This window comes from Musca autumnalis, unplaced genomic scaffold (genome assembly GCF_047663935.1).
Source record: "Musca autumnalis isolate F117 unplaced genomic scaffold, ASM4766393v1 scaffold_4, whole genome shotgun sequence".
In the NCBI taxonomy this organism is placed as follows: Eukaryota; Metazoa; Arthropoda; class Insecta; order Diptera; family Muscidae; genus Musca; species Musca autumnalis.
The window spans coordinates 132,539,861-132,558,973 of record NW_027411977.1 but is presented as its reverse complement, the minus strand read 5'-3'; the positions used below and the strand labels follow the sequence as shown (position 1 = coordinate 132,558,973).

The 19,113-nt window shown below is 35.0% G+C and overlaps 1 protein-coding gene across 4 annotated transcripts in view; it reads left to right on the top strand.

Annotated features, from left to right (window-relative positions):
• LOC141402814 (uncharacterized) overlaps window positions 1–14,606 on the top strand; it is a 35,346-nt gene extending 20,740 nt beyond the window's left edge. For 3 of the 4 annotated variants that reach the window (XM_073984796.1, XM_073984798.1, XM_073984797.1), the window contains 2 exons: window positions 13,996–14,333; window positions 14,402–14,606. In XM_073984796.1, the coding sequence (XP_073840897.1) occupies window positions 13,996–14,333; window positions 14,402–14,516 (453 nt within the window). In that variant the 3' untranslated portion in view covers window positions 14,517–14,606. The remainder of the gene's footprint in view (window positions 1–13,995; window positions 14,334–14,401) is intronic. The other variant, XM_073984799.1, reaches the window with a different exon arrangement.
• The last annotated feature ends 4,507 nt before the right edge of the window (window positions 14,607–19,113 follow it).

Here is a 19,113-nt window from a genome sequence, read left to right as displayed (position 1 = left end):
GGTCCACGTTTCGATATAGAACCCATAGAACGGTACCTTCCGATTTTCGTAATTCTGAAGGTTGTAACGTCAATATCCCACCGAAAGACTGGAATTTGTTATTTAGTCTTCCATGGGGTTAAAAAATATTCCAGAAGAGAATTATCAGTATAGGGCCGCGGGTTCCTATATCCTCCATAGAAACGCAGCTCTTGATTTTCGGTCAATTTTGTATTTAGTCTTCTTTGAGTCTAAAAACGTTCCGCCAGAAATTTGTAGGTATAGATCGACGTTCTGATATAGCCCCCTCCCAAATTTCGGTAGCTTGAAGTTTAGTCACATTCATTATTTTACCGAACTTGCTGAAATTTGGTATTTAGTCTTCTTCATAAACGAAAGGAAACTAATTGTGCCATTTTATTTCAATATAACTCAAGGTGGAGGGTATAACAAGTTCGGCTTGGCTGAACTTAACGCCGTTCTTACTTGTTGGAATTATTCCATTCGTTAGATATCGCGCCCACCAGTCATATCAGTTGGTCACCCTATAACTTAGAGGTTTTGGACCACTATGTCAGGAAGCGTGGTCTTGCACCGGAAGGTGCGCACCGATAGTGCCCATCTTCGAATTAAGTTTAGAAAAAATATCACGAAGGCCAAACTTTGGACCGAATCGGCTGATCCGTTCAGGAGTTATCGTACGATCCAGCCACTACACATGGTGACATAGGGATTTTTAGGGCTATTTTCTCAGGAAGTATGGACTTGTCCCAGAAAAAACTTGTACCATTGTAATGGGCCCAGCGAATACAAGTTATTACAACAAATATAAAACAGATTCGAGAGCAGGTATTAAAATACATTTACGTATTCGAATCTAATCTATGTCCCGTAGAAATATAACGATGTGCAAAGTATAGATCAAATCGGTTACTGCCTTTGAGAGATATCGTGTGCACCATTTTAGTTTAAAATATTGAACTTTTGTGGAGGAGATACCTAAAGTCGTGGATCGATATGGCTCATCTTTGAACTTAAACTAAGTTCGTACAAAAAAATTACCATGGCCATATTTTGGACCGAATCGGCAGATGCGTTCGAGCGCTCCAACAACTACACACGGTGTCATACACAAAAAAAATGGACTCTCTAACATATGTCCCAAACATATTTTGCAGCAAACATATATTTGTTTGCAAGCAGTCCCAAACATAACATATGTTTGGGTCCAGCAAACAAATATATGTTTGGGTGCAAACAAATACAAACCCAAAAGCCAAAAAAAAACACATGCACCATTGGACGCTTTCTGAGAGCAAGGTAGCGTAAATGTCAATGTGAAACACATTGAAATTTATGCTCACTTGCTCTAAGCAAGCACTCACTGGCTATTTTTAACATGTAAACACATTTATAAATGGTGCTGTTTTTTATTGAAGGGCATAGAAAAAAAGGCAAAGCAACACAGACGCATAGGTACGTACAAAATTCCAAAGAAATTCATAACACAAAACAAAAACTAAATGAAATAACTTATAATAAAAAATAATTTAAAAAAATTAAGTTTCAGTGTTTTATTTAGAAATGCACTTAAAACTAAAAAATAATTTGTCGCTTAGCCTCAATAAATATATTCTTTCTCATGATAGAATCTCTCAAATAAAACGCTTGCATTTAAATTATGAATGGTGGCAAAATTAAACGGCAAGCGTTTTATTTGTGAGATTCTATCATGAGAAAGAATATATATATTGAGGCTAAGCGACAAATTATTTTTTAGTTTTAAGTGCATTTCTAAATAAAACACTGAAACTTAATTTTTTTAAATTATTTTTTATTTTTAACTTTTTAGTAAATACATTTTTTGACCACTGAGATCCCCAAATGCCGAACTACAGCCCATTTGAGCAGAAAATGTAGATTAAAATGATTGAAATTGGGTGGCACAGTTATATGGATGCTATATTAAACCTTGACCTACATCCACAATTTTTAGTGGGGAAGTTCCTGGACTATTGAGAACTCCAAATTCCAAGTTACAGCAAATTCGGGCTAAAAATGAAGACAAAATCCTCAAAATACCAGAGTACGTAAAAATACTTTAAATAAAATTTCCAATCGTTTCGTTTCGTATTTTCCATAGGAACAATACAAAACGAAACATAACCCTCGTTGGCCGAGCTCGCTGTTTAGTTTCGTTTTGTTTACATTCGTGAGTACGAACAAAACGAAAAGCGAAAAGTACTCAACTCCACAACAACAGATAGAAAACTAAATAGTACTTAACACATGTGAATAAATCAAAAACGTTTGGTGGTTGATAAAATTCACTGTGGTATGCTGATGCTAACTTATAGGGTTGTTAAGCAATCACATGTGTGTGTGTGTGTGTCTGAGTGTGTCATTGACCATAACGCACGGCAAACGTTTCCCAAAAATACTTGTCGTTTCGGTGGTGAATGAAACAACTTGGCAAAGCATAGCCGAAGTTACATTTCACCAATCGTACGGTTTCCATCTTTTTACGTTGAAAAGTTTGTGTTTTTGTTTTGGTTGTGAGAATGAAACGATTCAGAGAAGCTGAAAAGTTTGTGGCGTTGTGTGATTGGTACGGGAATCGTTTTGTTTCTTTCCGTTCATTGCAAAATACCAGAAGTCCGGTACCACCCGACTTCTGGTATTTTGCAATGAACGGAAAAAGTGGACCCATATTGGTTTTGGTTTCATATTCATGTATTGTCATCTAAATCTGAAAAATGTGCAAAGTTTAAGTACGATTGGTCACCTGCAACTGCGTGAAAGACGAGTTACCAGATTTGAAAAGCAAAATACCAGAAATCGGGTGGTATCGTTATATGGGGGCTATAGGAAACAATGGACCCATATTTGTTATGGTTTCATATTCATGTATTGTCATCTAAATCTAAAAAGTGTGCAAAGTTTTAGTTCGATTGGTCAACTGCAACCGTGTTAAAAATCAGTTACCAGATTTGAAAAGGGGGTCAAGTTAGACACCGTAAAAACAGTGTAAGAATGGACCAATATTAGTTTTGATTTCATATTCATGTATTGTCATCCAAATCTAAAAAGTGTACAAATTTTAAGTTCGATTGGTAAACTGCAACTATGTGAAAAATGAGTTACCAGATTTGAAAAGCAAATTAGATAAAACACTGTAAAACAGTGTAAAAATGGACCAATATTGGTTTTGACTTCATATTCGTGTATTGTCATCCAAATCTGAGAAGTATGCAAAGTTTTAGTTCGATTGGTCAACTGCAACTGTGTTAAAAATGAGTTACCAGATTTGAACTAAACACACACCAAGGCAAGTTAAATAAAACACTGTAATAATAAAAAGGCACACTTTTAAAAAGAAAAATTATATAGAAACATCGTTGAACGCTTCTCCTTGGTTATGAAATAAAACACATTTTCTTCAAAGTTTAAATTATCAGCGGGAAATCGGCATCTGGAATCAAATGATTATATAATATAATAAATAGGTACATCCACATTTCAAATATGTATGTATATGAAAAATGTATTGATGTAATTACCAATATTAAATGCGATTTCTTCCTTGTCCAATAAAACATTTTCCATTCACCTTTTTGATTCAATTATAAAATGTATTGGACACTTCATTTACTAAAGAGAACAATTTCATTAAGGAAAGACAAAACACTGATTTATTTACTCACTTTACCGTCTTTACTCGACGATGTTCTCTAGAACAATGAAGAAAAAAGGCCAACATAATTAATACCATTTTTTTCTTTTCCTCTTCTTTTTTTCTTTTCCACATCCCAAACCGTCTGGGTCTCCTAGCTGCGAGAGCCCTGTTGTTACTCTCTTTTACAAAAATCCTCTCCACCCATAAAAAAATGTTCTAACATAAAAAATATGTTGGCACCCAAACATGTAAAATTGAGATATGTTACAAAATGTTGCAAACATATATTTGTTTGGACACAAACAAATTATGTTTGGATCTAAACATATATTTGTTTGCAATCAGTCCCAAACAAATATTTATTTGGATCCAAACATATTTCGAACATATATTTTTCTGTGTGTAGGGGTTGTTTGTAATTTTCAGGCTATTTTGTCAGGAACGTCGACGTTTTTTACACTGCTATTCGATTGCTGGTTTGAATGGTTTCAAAAGTAGAAGAATACAAAATGAAGATTACACTTCTAATGTATCACCTTTTAAAATTTCCACTGCATCCACCTTTTATGGATGCTGAAATTTTGATGCCAGATTTTAGGTGTTTTTTGTATTTTTGATTTAACTTGGACGGGCACTCGGTTATTTCCAAAAACATATCATAGGATTAAAGTACTTGCGATTACGTTTAATTTGATATGTATATTGACTATGTGAAAATCCATCCACTAGATCGGCGAAAAATATTTTTGAAAATATCGCGGATTAATTCGCGTTTTTCGTAGATCGTTTCTTTTTCTGTTAAGAAACCGACACATCACTCGCGTTTTTTCGGAAACAGAAGTTTAAAAAGTTAAGCGGTATGGAAACTGCATCCGATTTATCCCAAAATACTGTGTGATGCTACATACACGGTTCTTGATGGATTTTATTGAAATAGGTTTAGATCCATGTATTTCTTCGCGGTTGATAGCGAAATCTGATGCGCATAAAATGTGTGTGCACTTTGCGCAAATTATATTACCCGATATAGTTTTCCGTCAAAATTATTTCACATTTAAAGGTACCCAAAATATATATGAACACCTTCCCAATCTTCCTCAAGATGTTAGCCTGTTTTCGGGAAATGATTACAATGATAAATGTGCGTTTTCGCGTGAATTTTACCTAAAATAGATGAATAACTCCGACCTAGTTTTCCTACATTTTCTCCAATATATTTTTTTGTTTTTTATATTTAAGATACATAAACAGCTTGAATTTTATTAAAGCATGTTGCAAATTATCAATTTTTTAATTCTTTCTTATTTTCCGCGAAAATGTACATATTTTTCACTAAAGTTATGGGACCTCAGTAATCATATGGTATGTAGGAAGCCATTAATTTACAATGTTTCTCAATATGATTGGGAGCGCTTTTTTAAGATTTGTTCTTATTATCCGAATTAAACCGCTATAACTTTTACGCGCAATTGGAAGGTATCGTTATACCTAAACATGGACCTATATTGACAGTTCTTGATGGAGAAGTGTTATGGCCACTAAGAACCTCAAAAGTTACATTACAGCTAGTTCGGTTAAAAATTTTATCTAAAATCTTCAAAATACCGAATATCGTGTGGTACTGTTATATGCATGGCACAATTGCCAGGGTAGTGGCATCACCGAATATGAAATGTCAAATCAATTAAAAAAAAAATATTTTCGTTGTAATTTCCCCAACAACAAAGAATTTTTTGACATAACATATTCAACATTTTACGATACCACTACCTGGGTAATTGTGCCATGGTTATATGGGAGCTATACCAAAACATGGACTTATATTGACAATTTTTGGTGGCGAAGTTTCGTGACCTATGTTGACAATTTTTGGTGGCGAAGTTTCGTGACCTATGTTGACAGTTTTTGGTGGATAAGTTTCGTGACTCCAGGGAACCTTGGCATTTAGCATTCAAATTGGTCAAAACAATTGTCGACTAAAAATTATGGACATCGGTGCACGTTTTGGAGCAGCCCCCATATTACGGTATCTCCCGATTGCAGGTATTTTTTAAGATTTTATCTACGTTTTCGAATTGTCCCCATATAACGATACCGGCCGATTTCACAAATATTGAAGTTTTTATCGACATATTCGTCCAAAATCGGATGTAATACGCTGGTCTTCTTAGAAAGAATGCCTAGTGGTTAGAAGATCTTGTGCTTGGAAGAGTTTGGGGTAGTCAATAGCCAGATGGCCTTGTAGTCATCTTTAGTAGAAGAAACTTTAGATAAAATGTCACATGTACCTTCTGCAGATAAAGGACCATTTAGCCGTATGATGATTGAAATCCAGTGGTCTCCTTTAGGTACAAGATTCAGTGGTCTTCTTTTGCTAGAAGTTAAGGTGGCCTTCATTATAGAAGATTCTGAGATCTTCTACAAATAGATGACCCTGGGATCTACATAGATAGAAGACCCTGACGTCTTCCATAGATAGAAGACCCTTAGGTCCTCTGCAGAAAGAAGAACCTGAAGTCTTCTATAAAAAGGAAACCTTGAGGTTTCTATAAATAGAAGACCCTGATGTCTTCAATATATAGACGAATCTCAGATCTTCAATATATAGAAGACGCTGAGTTCTTCTACAGAAAGTAGACCCTGAGTTCTTCTATTGACAGAATACTCGTAGGTATTCTATAGAAAGAAGACTCTTATTTCTTCTATATAAGAAAGACATTAAGTCTTCCATAAAGCAGTCCCTGAAATCATCTCTGGAATCTTAAGGTTTTCTATAAAAGCAAACATTGACGTCTTCGATAGATCAAAAATATTGAAGCCTTCTACAGATAAAAGACACAGACAGCTACTATTGGTAAAAACTCTGAGCTCTTCTATAGACAGAAGGCCTTTGGGTCTTCTATAAAAAAAACCCCTGAAGTCCTCTACAGACAGCAGACCCAGAGCTCCTATATAAAAGAAGGCCCTGAGAACTTCAATAAAAGATGACCCGGAGAACTTCTGTAAAAGAAAACCCTAAGGTTTTCTATGAAAGAAGACCCTGAGCTCTTCTATAAAAAATATCTTGAGGTCTTTTATAGAAGAAGACCCTGAAATCTTCTCTAGACAGAAATTCCTGAGGACTTCTATAGATAGAAGACCCAAGATGCTCCATAAAAGAAGACCCTAATGTCTTCTATATACAGAAGACCCTGCAGTGTCCCATAGATAGACATTTCTGAGGTCTTCTATAGATTGAATTCTGTGGACTTTTATAGACAGAAGACTCTGACGACTTATATATGTATGTAGAATACTGGAGGTCTTCTATAAAAAACGATCCTGAGGTCTTCTATAGAAAAACGATCCTAAAGTCTTCTATAGAAAGAATACCCTGAGATCTTCTACAGAATGAAGACTCTGAGGACATCAATAGGTGAAATATTCTGATGCCTTCTATATAAAGAATAACCTGAGAAAGAAGGTCCTAAAGTCTTCTATAGACTCTAAGGTCTTCTATAGAAAGAAAACCCTGTGATCTTCTATAGAAAGAAGACGCTGACGCTGATGTAAAGAAAATCCTCAGGTATTCTATAGATAGAACGCCCTAGAGTCTTCTATAGAATCTTGAAGTCTTCAATAGAGAGACTCTTCCACAGCGCAATCTCACATAGAAAAAACACTGAGTTTCACGTCCTGAGATCGCCGCCCAGATTGTCCGTCCTGCCAGATTTTCTCTTCATAGAGCTTATTAAGTTTGTCGACTGAGAACCTCGCCTTGCTAGTTCATCAAGTGTTTCAACAGCCTCAACATTTCAGTGTCCTGGTACACCATAAACTTAACGGTTACTTCAAATTTAAACGAGCGTACGTTCTTCCATCTTCGGCCCATCAGTGAAAATGAATAGGTTATGGAGAAATTTCCGGCTCTGCACCTACTCTTTTCTATCAGAGATTGTTACTTCAGATGTTTCAAAGTCCAGAGTAGTGAAATGTAGTCGGATTTGGCGATGGATATTCAGTACAGCACATTGCTCCTGTAATGAGAACTGATACAGCTCGTTGCATAGTAGCTAACCTGTACCAATTCAATGTATTATTTAGGGCATACCACCAAACGAGGCAGCCATAGATCAAGATAGAGCAAACCACTGTCCTATACATCCAGTGAATTACACGTGATCTGATACCCCTACTTTTCCCTATGGAATAAAGCGCAATTACGCGTCTCTTCGAACGCTCTTCAGTATTCGTTTAGATTCTAGACCAGGGGTGAGCACGCCTGTGTGCTCGTACACAGGCAAATTGTGAAAACGTACTCTTAGTTTTTTGTGAACCATAAGCAATTAAATATTTATGCAATTTTTTATTTATATTTTTTAATACTTTGCATTGTGGACGATTTTAGACAACATGAATGTTAAAAAATGTTTAAATAAGTAATGAAACATCAAGAAAAATTAAATATTAATTCTCCCTTAAATTTGCCTCTCTCGATTTTGCTCAGCTCTTTTCTAAACCATGGCTGCTCAAAACATTGTTTTTCACACGAAAGAGAATAAAACACCATTTAAGAGAAATTAGGAAAGAGCGATTCGTATCTACACTAGACAAATAAGAATTGGAATCATTGCACTTCGGAAAGTGGAGTTTTGCCAATAGGTCTAGAGCCTATAGAGCGGAGTTCGTCTACGTGCCATCACTTTGCTTAATGTTACCAATAAAATTTGGATCCTTTAAGATCGGCTTGCGAAATATTGTCGCTGGATTAACTCCCTCTATTGCTTTGCTGAAGTTTCTCCAAGAACCCATCCTAGCTTTTCTGATCTCACTCTTATACTTATTGAAAATATCCTTGTATAGGTCCCACTTTGCATTAAGTTTAGCCTTGATATATGCCTTCCGCTGACCTTTTGTAACGTGGTTTTCTCGTTGGCTGGGGGTAAGACCAGTCGTGTCCAGGGTCTCCATAAAGACCCACTAAATCTTATTGAATGAGAAAACTAGTATTCTCCCTTTCCTGGGGGTTTAAGTCGGAGTTTATTGATTAAACACTAGATTACAATCTACTCGGGGATAAATACGATAACAATATATTCAATTGGTATAGATTATGGATTAATCGTTGGCGTGAAGGTGACCAGGTGGTCTGGGACTCGTGAGCTGGGGCTTCGTGATGTGTGGACGTATTAAGACAGTGGTTATCCTTGCTCTGACGACTCGTCGGAATCGATGGTTGTTGATATCGGAAACCGGGCGATTTTGCCGACAGTTCGTAGATTGTCGGGAACCTGGTGTGTTGATGATAGTTTGTAGATAATCGGGATGACGGTTTATAGATAATTGCGATGACGGGTTATATGTGATCAAGAAGACGGGTTATATATGATCAGGGAGCTGCTATTATGACGACGGTTCACAAAAGAAGGTTCGTCTTCATTTGGTCGACGTGGTGGGTAGTATTCGGCGCTTGACTGCGTGCGGCAGTCGATTGTTGAATTCGGCAGAAACTGCTGCTGGTGTTCGGGAACACGATAGGTTCGGCGTTCGGCTGTGGTAGTTCGGGCGACGAGGAGTTCGGCAGTCGGATGTTGATGTTCGGGATAGCGAGGTATTCGGCAGTCGGCTTTTGGTGTTCGGGAATAAGATGGGTTCGGCGTTCGGCAGTGGATGCTCGGGAGTACGATGGGTTCGGCAGTTGATGTTCGGGAATACGGTGGGTTCGGCGTTCTGCTGTTGATGTACGATGGCTGCCGGTGTTCGGGGGCACGATGAGTTCGGCGTTCGGTTGCTGATGTTCGGGAACACGATGGGTTAGGGTATTAGTTTAATGTTATGGTCTAATTTCTACCATGCGCTACTGGTTTCTAACTATGGAACAGCTGCCCGAAGGCCCTGTGGAACAGCTGACACGAATGCCCTGTGGAACTGCTGACCCGAAGGCCCAGTGGAACAGCTGACCCGAAGGCCCTGTGGAACTGCTGACCGGAAGACCCAGTGGAACAGCTGACTCGAAAGCCCTGTGTATGTATTAGCCACCACAACTTAATGGGTAGCCCTCAAAAAGTATTCCCAACACTTTAGCACCGAGATGTAAGTTGGCGGATTTACAACAGTCTTTTGTACCCCCTGCAGTAGTAAGCTCACCATTCTCAACCATTTCTGAAATACTTCAGTGACCTACAGTATGAAGTAAATGAGAATTATTAGTCGTAAGCACTGACGGCGGTCGTTGTAAAGCAATGGTGTGCACGGGCATCCACTGGTGGCTGCTGTAAAATACTCTTACTTTTATTAATTCAAAAAACTCAAACGTTTAAGTATTTTTTGCAATTATTATTTAATAAATAATTTCATCCACGATTTTAGATTAAAACTTTCTTTTCACAATTAAAAAACAATTTAGAAACACCATGAAAAACGACAAATGTTAAATTCTCTTATATTCTGTTTTGCTCAACATTGTTGTAAAGTTACGCCGGAATGCACTTATCCTTTGCATTGCATGTTATCTCCGAAGCGGATTGGTGGTAATGATGTAGTATATGTTGCATATTGGATGGCTGGTTCCGTGTGATAAAGGTAGTTGTTGTTGAATTATGTACGTGAACATTTTGTCACGTTACACTTTCTTTGATTTGCCAGTTCTTTATTCTCCCACCTGGATATGGGCAAGATTTCCTTAAGCAATCCCGGATAACACTTATAAGATCTTCAACTTATCTATTAAGTAACCACACGTTATGAAGTTCTGGTATTTCGCTCAGCCTTGAATAAGCTAGAGATTTCAATTTCTCTCAGTTGGTCATTCTGGCGTTCCTGTGAGGCGGTTGCGTTATACTTTTATACCAGACTTGAAAGTGTATCGCCCTGTGATCCGAAAAGGAACACTCCTCTGGTACTTTCAAGTTCAGTGTAGACGTATCCATTATATTTCTATGAGAGTTTTATTCTTTTGTTCGTTCTTCCTATTTATTTCAAGCAATTTGGCATATTTGTTTAATAGTTCGAGTCTCAGTGGCTTTCATATAGAAGATATCGCACAAAGCCTTCTACACACCATTCAGTCTCGTTAATATGAAGAAGATTCCATGCATATCAATTAGAAATAAACAATATCAGGCAAGACGTACTTTCTTCCTTTGGCACAAATTCATTAATTTAAATAATAACTGTTACGTTTCTGACACTTTTGTGCAGCACTGTATAACGTATTGTATATTTCGTCTGCTCCGTCGGAAAAGGTCGTAAGTCCCTCTCAATAAATTTTTCAGGAGGAAGAAAAAACATTACAGCGCTTTCTGTAATAAAGATTTTATTAAGGTGGTAAAGGCAGTATTTTTCGTTTATTTATTCCGCTCCAATACCTTTACTTTGTTTGATAAAATTCCGTCGCGTTTGGGAGATAATTGGATGTCTTTGGACTTACGACCTCTTCCTTGTACAGTTTTGTATTTTTGTAGGGACTTACGACCTTTTCCTACAATTTACGGACGTTTTTAAAATAAAATATTTATACTTTAAAAACACTGTGGAAAGGGTATTATAAGTTTGTTTGTCCAATATTCGTAACATCGCGAAGTATTCGACGTAGACCCTCTCCCCTTGCCATTTTTTCATATCTTGACGAGATAAAGCGATCTAGCTATGTGTGTCCGTCCATCCATTAACAATTGTGATAAAACTCTAGGCCTCAATTTTGTACCGATCGTCACAAAATTTTGTGGAGAGGTCGTTATATATAAAAGACAATGTGTGTATGTCTGTATGTTCCGCATTTTTTGAATTTCGGAGGGGGCAGGGGCAGGCCCTATTTTTTAAAAAAAAAATTAATTTGCGAGGCAACGGTTATTGAATCTCCGACCCTAAGTACTTATTGCATGTAATTTTCAGATTATGCACAGGGATGTCCCTTGGTGGAAGTAGGCTATATATTTTGTTGAATTTCGGAGGAGCTGGTTAATGCGCTATATATATAAAACTTACGAACGATTCCGTTTCCCCAATCCTGGGTACATATTTTAGCAATAAGAACCGACCAGAGTAAAATTCTAAGTCGGTATAACAATGACCGTCTGTCCGTCTTTTGAAATTAAGATACAGCTCGCAATTTTTAAGATAGATTTGGTATAGAAGTTTCTATTACTTCTAGGATGTTTGGTATTGACGCCTATAGAACGGTACCTCCCGATTTCTGGTATTTTGAAGGTGTGGCCTCAAAATTCCTCCGAAATGGCTGAAATTTGGTATTTATTCTTCGTTTCGGGTATAAAACTTTCTAACATAAATTTGTCTATATAGGTCCACGCCTTCATATAGTATTTTGAAGGTTAGCCACATTGTTTTACCGAAATGGTTGAAATTTGGTATTTAGTCTACTTCATAAACGAAAGGAAACTAATTGAAGTAAAATTCAATACAACTCACTGTGGAGGCCTGGACGAATTTAACGACGTTCTTACTTGTTATTGATATTCACTTGCATATCCCAACTAATTTGTGATGCAAAAAAATTTAATTGATATAAGAAAAGATAACATAAACTGTTTCAAGCGCCAGCAACGTGGACCGGTACGTGGTTTCTTAGTTACATTGTAATCCCAAATAGTGTCCTTTTTTGTCTTCCCAAGTATTTCTGCCCCAACTCACTGCATCTTTTGTTTTTGTCTGCAAACCATGTAGAATCTTCAGCATGTAATGTCTTCCTGCGTTTGGGAAGTTTATCATCAGAGCTTTCGGAATCTTCGTGAAAACCATATGGAACTAGACCCATGACACCATCATCTAATTCCATTCCAAATTCATACTGCTCTTTGTTAGCAAAAACCATGATGTCTTCTTAGTTTAATAACATTTCAATCAATTATTATTTTAGAATCATTTAATAATATAAACATTGCACTTACCCATCCGTCAGAAGGTATTACTTTATTGAATTCAGAATACAAACTAGGGATAAGAATACAAACTAGCAAAAATCGATCTTTCGATCCTTTGATTCTTACTTAGGACTCATTTGGTTAAAAGAATTGTTCGATCGAGATGACTCCTTAGTTGAAAATGTGAACGTTTTAGTGTACAATGCTTCGCGTTTAACACTGCCGTACCGTTAGATTAACTTTGTTCATCAGTACAACAAATAATATAATATTGTTGTCTTGCTCTTACCAATGTAATCTGTATATTTCATTTTCGTGGTACATCAAAAAGTCAAAACAGAATTGATCTTTCGGAAGAATCGAAGAATTATAATAGAAAATTGATCTTTCGATTCTCTATGAAGTCAAAACTCGATTCCGATTTTTAGATTCTTCAAATCAAAGAATCGAGGAATCGATTACTTGAAAATCGACTTGCGTATCCCTAATACAAACTAATCTCGTTATGTGAATAAATGTCCCTAGAGAAACCACAAATTACCAGTTGATAAAGTTAAGTAAGATATACGACAGTAAAAACAGTAAAAATTTAGATTTTTTTACAAATATTTCAATATATGAGGTATTTGAACACATACAGCATCCAAATTTGTATCAATGAAACGGCCAGAAGTCCATCTTTTATAATCAGTTCGCGTATAGGGGAAAATAGATTTCAAATGTAAATTATCGTTGCAATATAGAAATTATCACATTTTTGTTCAAAAGTTTGGTCCACAGGCTTCGCCAAATATCATCCGATTATCATCCCTACTCCTTTGTTCTTTACATTGTACCCCAACCATGGATGACGTTAAACATTATATCTGAACTACATTAGCTGTAGTATTCTTTTAAAGTATACATTTTCCTGTGGATTTGCGACCTTTTCGTACTCAAATTTGTACGTTTTGTGGACTTACGACCTTTTCCGACAAGGGCAAAACGTATAGAAAAACGCGACATACTACCATTTTCTTTGTATCATACGACGTGTTTTGACTTGCACTATCATCCTGTAACAAAAACGCGATTTCCAAAAAAAGTGGACTTACGACCTTTTCCGACGGAGCAGACGATTTGTTTTTATTTATTTTGTTTAAATTACATATGTACATACTTTTTTCTGAAGCAGAAAGTGTGCCACAAATTGCATTTCATTAAGAAATTATCATTTCAAAAATATTAAAGTATTACATCAAGCAAAAAAAGATACAATGGGAATCCGAAACTCAATCAACCATAACAACAATAGCAAAAAAAAAAACAATTTCATAGAAAACCACAATAAACAAACCATTCAATCAAAAGACTTCAAATGAAAATGTTGGCAAACAACACCAACATGGAAAGGCCAAATAGATTAATACACCCAACTACTAACCACAAATCATCATTGTAACAAATTGTATTACACTTCTTCTTCTGCTTTTGGTTTTGCAGACTTATGGCACTCTCTTTCATCCGCCTGCAGGTGAGGCTCACCATCACAAGGAGGAAAAACAAGATTTGAATAAAATACCTGGAGTACCTGGTGTTGACTACCCTGTATACCATGAAGTACCCCATACCTCTTTCTCATGTGCCCATGTCCCAGCTGTACCCGGAATGTATGCCAACGTAGAGACAGGTTGTCAAGCTTATCACGTTTGTCACGATGGTCGCGAAGGACATCAGGGAGCATCATTTTTGTGTACAAATGGTACTATTTTTAATCAAAAGGAATTCGCCTGTGACTGGTGGTACAATGTCAAGTGTGAAGAAGCTGTTAATTACTATCAGTAAGTTCGCCAACTTCGGAGTGTATTTCGTTCGATAATTAAAGGTTATTTTTTATTTTCTTTTACAGTTTGAATGCTGATCCTGAACACAATCCTTATACACCTAAAAAGAAAATAATTGAGGAGGAACATTTGGCACCTGTTGATCATCACCATGGCCATGGTTTTCTAATTCATGCCTAAATTTCGTTTTTTTCGTGAACATTTTCATATGAAAATCATCAATTTTTTGTTATCTCTACTTTGTTGTTTTTGGTATTCTCACATCATAGACAAAATTTCATCATTTATCCATTAAACTTATGTACATATTTTGTTGTAAATAAACAGTATTCCAAAAAAACGTTGTTTGTTTAGCTAAAGTTATATCAAATAATAGGTATGTTCGATAACTTCGCAAGTAAAAAGTATTTACAAGTTCTTGCAACTAATCGCAAGTGCTTCTCATTTCTCTTTTGCTGAACAAGTTTGTTATCGAACAGCATTTTGTAAAAGTTTGTACAAACTTTTGAGTTATCGTTAGACATCGGATTTTGCATATTTGCATATTTTTTATTAATAAAGATACGAAAATTCTGATTGGACCAAAATTCGTTTTGAAGAAAACTGAATGCAATGACAGGCTCATATTTTTTATTTTTTTGCATATTTGCATATTTTGCATATGCACAAAATATGCAAAAAATATGCAAAATATGCAAAAAATATGCAAAATATGCAAAAAATATGCAAAATATGCAACTAATTTTTTTGACGAAAGTCGTCAAATTAAATTTGGAAAGTCATCAAAAAGTGTTCTAAATTAAGTTTATTGTCGTTAAACGTCGATTTCTTAGCAGATTATTATGTTATTATTTATTATTCCGCCACAGCAATAAATCTGGACTAAAAGACTTAGAAAATTTTCTATAACCCAGCCTTCTTATTACAAAATAAGTTGCTTTCTAATACAAATTTGTTCAAAAACTCAATCAGAATTGTCAAAATGAACGTATCCAAATATGTTGATGGTTTCTGCTCGGCCAAATTGTCTGACAGAATATCAAATGAGCTAGAAATTAAGACTAAGACAATATTGAATATTACATAAAATCTTTCATATTTTACTAAAAACATATAACATATAAAAACATATACAGGGCAATCATGAATATTTCCCTCCGAATTTTCCGCACGGAAAATAATTTTAGAAACTCTTTTAAAATCAATATTTGTTAAAAGTTGAAAGCTACTAGATTCGCTTCATGATGGCATATTCTAGTCGAATCGACAAAAATATTCCCTTTTTGGGCATAAATATGGAAAAAAATTGTGACATTTGGGAAAGGAAACAAATTATGCACGGAATTTTTATTCATGATTGCACTGATAACAATATTTTAATACCCTAAGGGTATTATGTCTTAGTGAATGAGTTTGCAACATGCAAAAGGAAACAAAATAGACCCACAGTTCCTTTTTATTATCTGCATAGATTCGCACTTATCCATCTGGCCAGGTCATTTTGAAAACAAAGTACAGGTCACATTTATAGACCAATTCGCATAAAAATTGGAGATTTTTTGCCCTAGGGCGATCCCTGTTTATTTTGGTAAGAATCGATTCAGATTTGGATATTGCACCCATATATACAGTATAATCTCGATAATCCCTACACCACAGGTTTCGGCTTTCAAATTGTCCGGATTAACGAATAGTAAAGAAAATAATTTATTTTCTATGATTAAATAATTCGTGGTAGTTATATAATACTCTACTCTAAGTGTTAAAAATAGTGAGATTTTTCTATACGTCAATCCGGACATTTTTATTGGCATTGCCCGTAATTGTTCCTTTCCTTACTTTTTACCAATTTACCATGCAACAAAACACAATTTTCCCAAATTACAGAAAACGCCAATCAGATTGTGAAAGTAGAGCTAGAAATATGACGTTTTTAAAGTATACATCAGGATGTAAGCAAAACACGGGACAGGTTTGAAATTTCATTTTTTTCTGAAAATTAAGATTCCTTGAAATCTTTGCCTTTTAGGTGTATAGTGCCTTTGGCAACTTTAATGACAATATTGCGGCGAATATTTTTCTTAATATTTCATTTATATCCTAGACAACAAGACTAATGTGTTATAAAAGGTGTTATATCCTTGTATTCGACAATTTTTTCTAAATGTTGCTGGAGTAGGAACTCTTCTTATGAATATTGTAAAACTAATTGGCCTTCAGGCTTACTTTACAAAATGTTTCAATAAATAAAAAAAATGTATACAGCAACTCCTCCATTAAACAACTATCCAAATTCGAAACATTTGTAATAATTAGTTCAAATTATCGAGTACACGGTCAGGTATAACCCCCTGTTTTTGTAAAATTGTTTATTCTTCTCACACGAATTGTCAAAATTTGTATATTGATTTACTCGCCTTAGCGCAAATTCAGAGCGCTGATTTTTAAATGAGGAATTCTTATATATATATGGAACTCATATACAAAAAATTAAGTCTGTATGTCACCTGTGGGCTGAGCTATGGATGCCTAAATTATTACGAATATAGACGAACGAACAAAAATAAGTTACAAAAACTGGGGGTAAGTTAATTAATTGTATAATTTCTTTTCGACTGTGTTATCAAAATTGCTTTCCTGTAGCAGGAATGAAAGAACTATATTTTTTAGCATTCCAAATGCTTTTCTAGCAGAAATATCTGAGTGGTTTTGCCATGTTAAAGATAATTCCAAGGGTTTGACTTATTTTACCACTACCAGCCAATGTGTGGTTTTTCTGAGTGATGTCATTTTGCACTAATCATTTGGTGTTCTTCACATCAATTTTAACCACATCCCACTATAAATAAAACTTGTTGTTTTTAAAAATTTGAAAACAACAAAACCCGAGATTAAGCTGAAATTATTTTACAACAATAAAATAATGCACATCTCAACAAAAATGCCAAAAGTGAATCTAAAAATAATGCATTACTTTTCGCCGAGGAGTGAACATTTCCCAATTCTGCATTAAGCGGTTGTATGCGTACAATATACATATAAAATTATGTATTTTTAGTGCATTAAACTAAAACCATGTCATCAATATTAAAGCGGCAGTTAGAGCATTTGTCCAAAGAAGCTTTTTGACCACAAATATAGGACTAAACACTATAAAATATATTCAAATCTAATATGTGGATATTCAAAACGTATACTTCTAATTATAGTTATATTCCAGAACCTTTTTCCCATTTTGCGCTAAAAAACGAACCCTATTTCCAAAAACTAGAAAAAATTGCGCTTTTATCTAAACAAAAATAGCGATGACTAACTCTAGCTCCTTTGTTTTTCTGCTAGACAATTTTGGCCGATTTGAAACTATCACCATATTTGGATACGTTGATTTTGACATTTCTGATTGAGTTTTTGAAATTTTTCCATTATCTACATATCTACATTTGTATAGGAAGCAAATTATGTTGTAATAGGAATGCTGGTTTATTTGACATTTTCTCACCTTGTGAAAACTGATTTAAGTCTTGTTAGTCTAGATTTATTGCTGTGGCGGAATATCTGGAGAGTCTCAATAACATAATAATCTGCAAAAAACTATGTTAAATGTCAAAAAACTTAATTTTGAATGCTTTTTTGATGATTTTCCAAATATAATTGACGATTTTTGTCAAAAAAACACTTGCATATTTAGCATATTTTTTGCATATTTTGCATATATTTTGCATATTTTTTGCATATATTTTGCATATTTTTTGCATATATTTTGCATATTTTTTGCATATTTTTGATATGACCCCAAATATCGAAAAATTGACCCTCAAAACGCCTAGATCCAAAATTTGAGTCCAATCGGATAAGAAATAAAAAACATGCTAAAATCCGATGTCTAGTTATCGTACAGACCTAATGTTGCAAACAAATGGACATACAGTGACTGTCAATGAAAATGATGCAACCTGAAATAAAAAATGTAAACGTTGATAACTTGGAAACGACTTGTGATTTTTTAACAATTCAAAAAACAATTTTGTAGGCTGAAAAGTTGTCTTTAAGATGGCATACAAAAATATTTCGTTTGCTGTACCGTTTTACTAAAATCTTAATGGAAAAAATATGTGCATTTTTAAATTGAGCATTGAAAATGATGCACCACAATAATCGATTAACAATTTCCAAATTTTTCGATTATTATGCTATTTTAGTAATCAGAATGGTGGAATAATTGGATCCCCATCGTTTTCCGTAGATTTGACATTGTCCTATATTATAAAAAGCGAAAAATTTGGAAATTCTTAATCGATTATTTTGGTGGATCATTTTCAACGCTCAATTTAAAAATGGCCATTTTTTGTTTTCCGGTAAAATTTTAGTATAACGATACTCTAAACGTAATATTTTTGTATGCCATCTTAAAAACAACTTTTCAAAATTGTTTTTTGAATTGTTAAAAAATCTCAAATCGTCTCCAAGTTATCAACGTTTAAATTTTTTATTCCAGGTTCATAATTTTCAGTGACAGTCACTGTATAAACACACAAAGGGATGGCGCACAGTGGTTCAGGAATCGATTTTCCTAGCAAAAACCCCAATTTTTTGTCGTCACCGGTTGCCAATTTCTATATGGGAAACATATTGAAACTAAGGAAAACAAAAAAATAGGTCAAAATATTGGAAGGTGTGGGTGTGGTGTGCTGCTAAAGACTACAATTTTTCAAAATTTTGGAAAATACACAATTTTTTCACATTTCCGGAGAAAGAAATAACTACATATTTCTCGGAA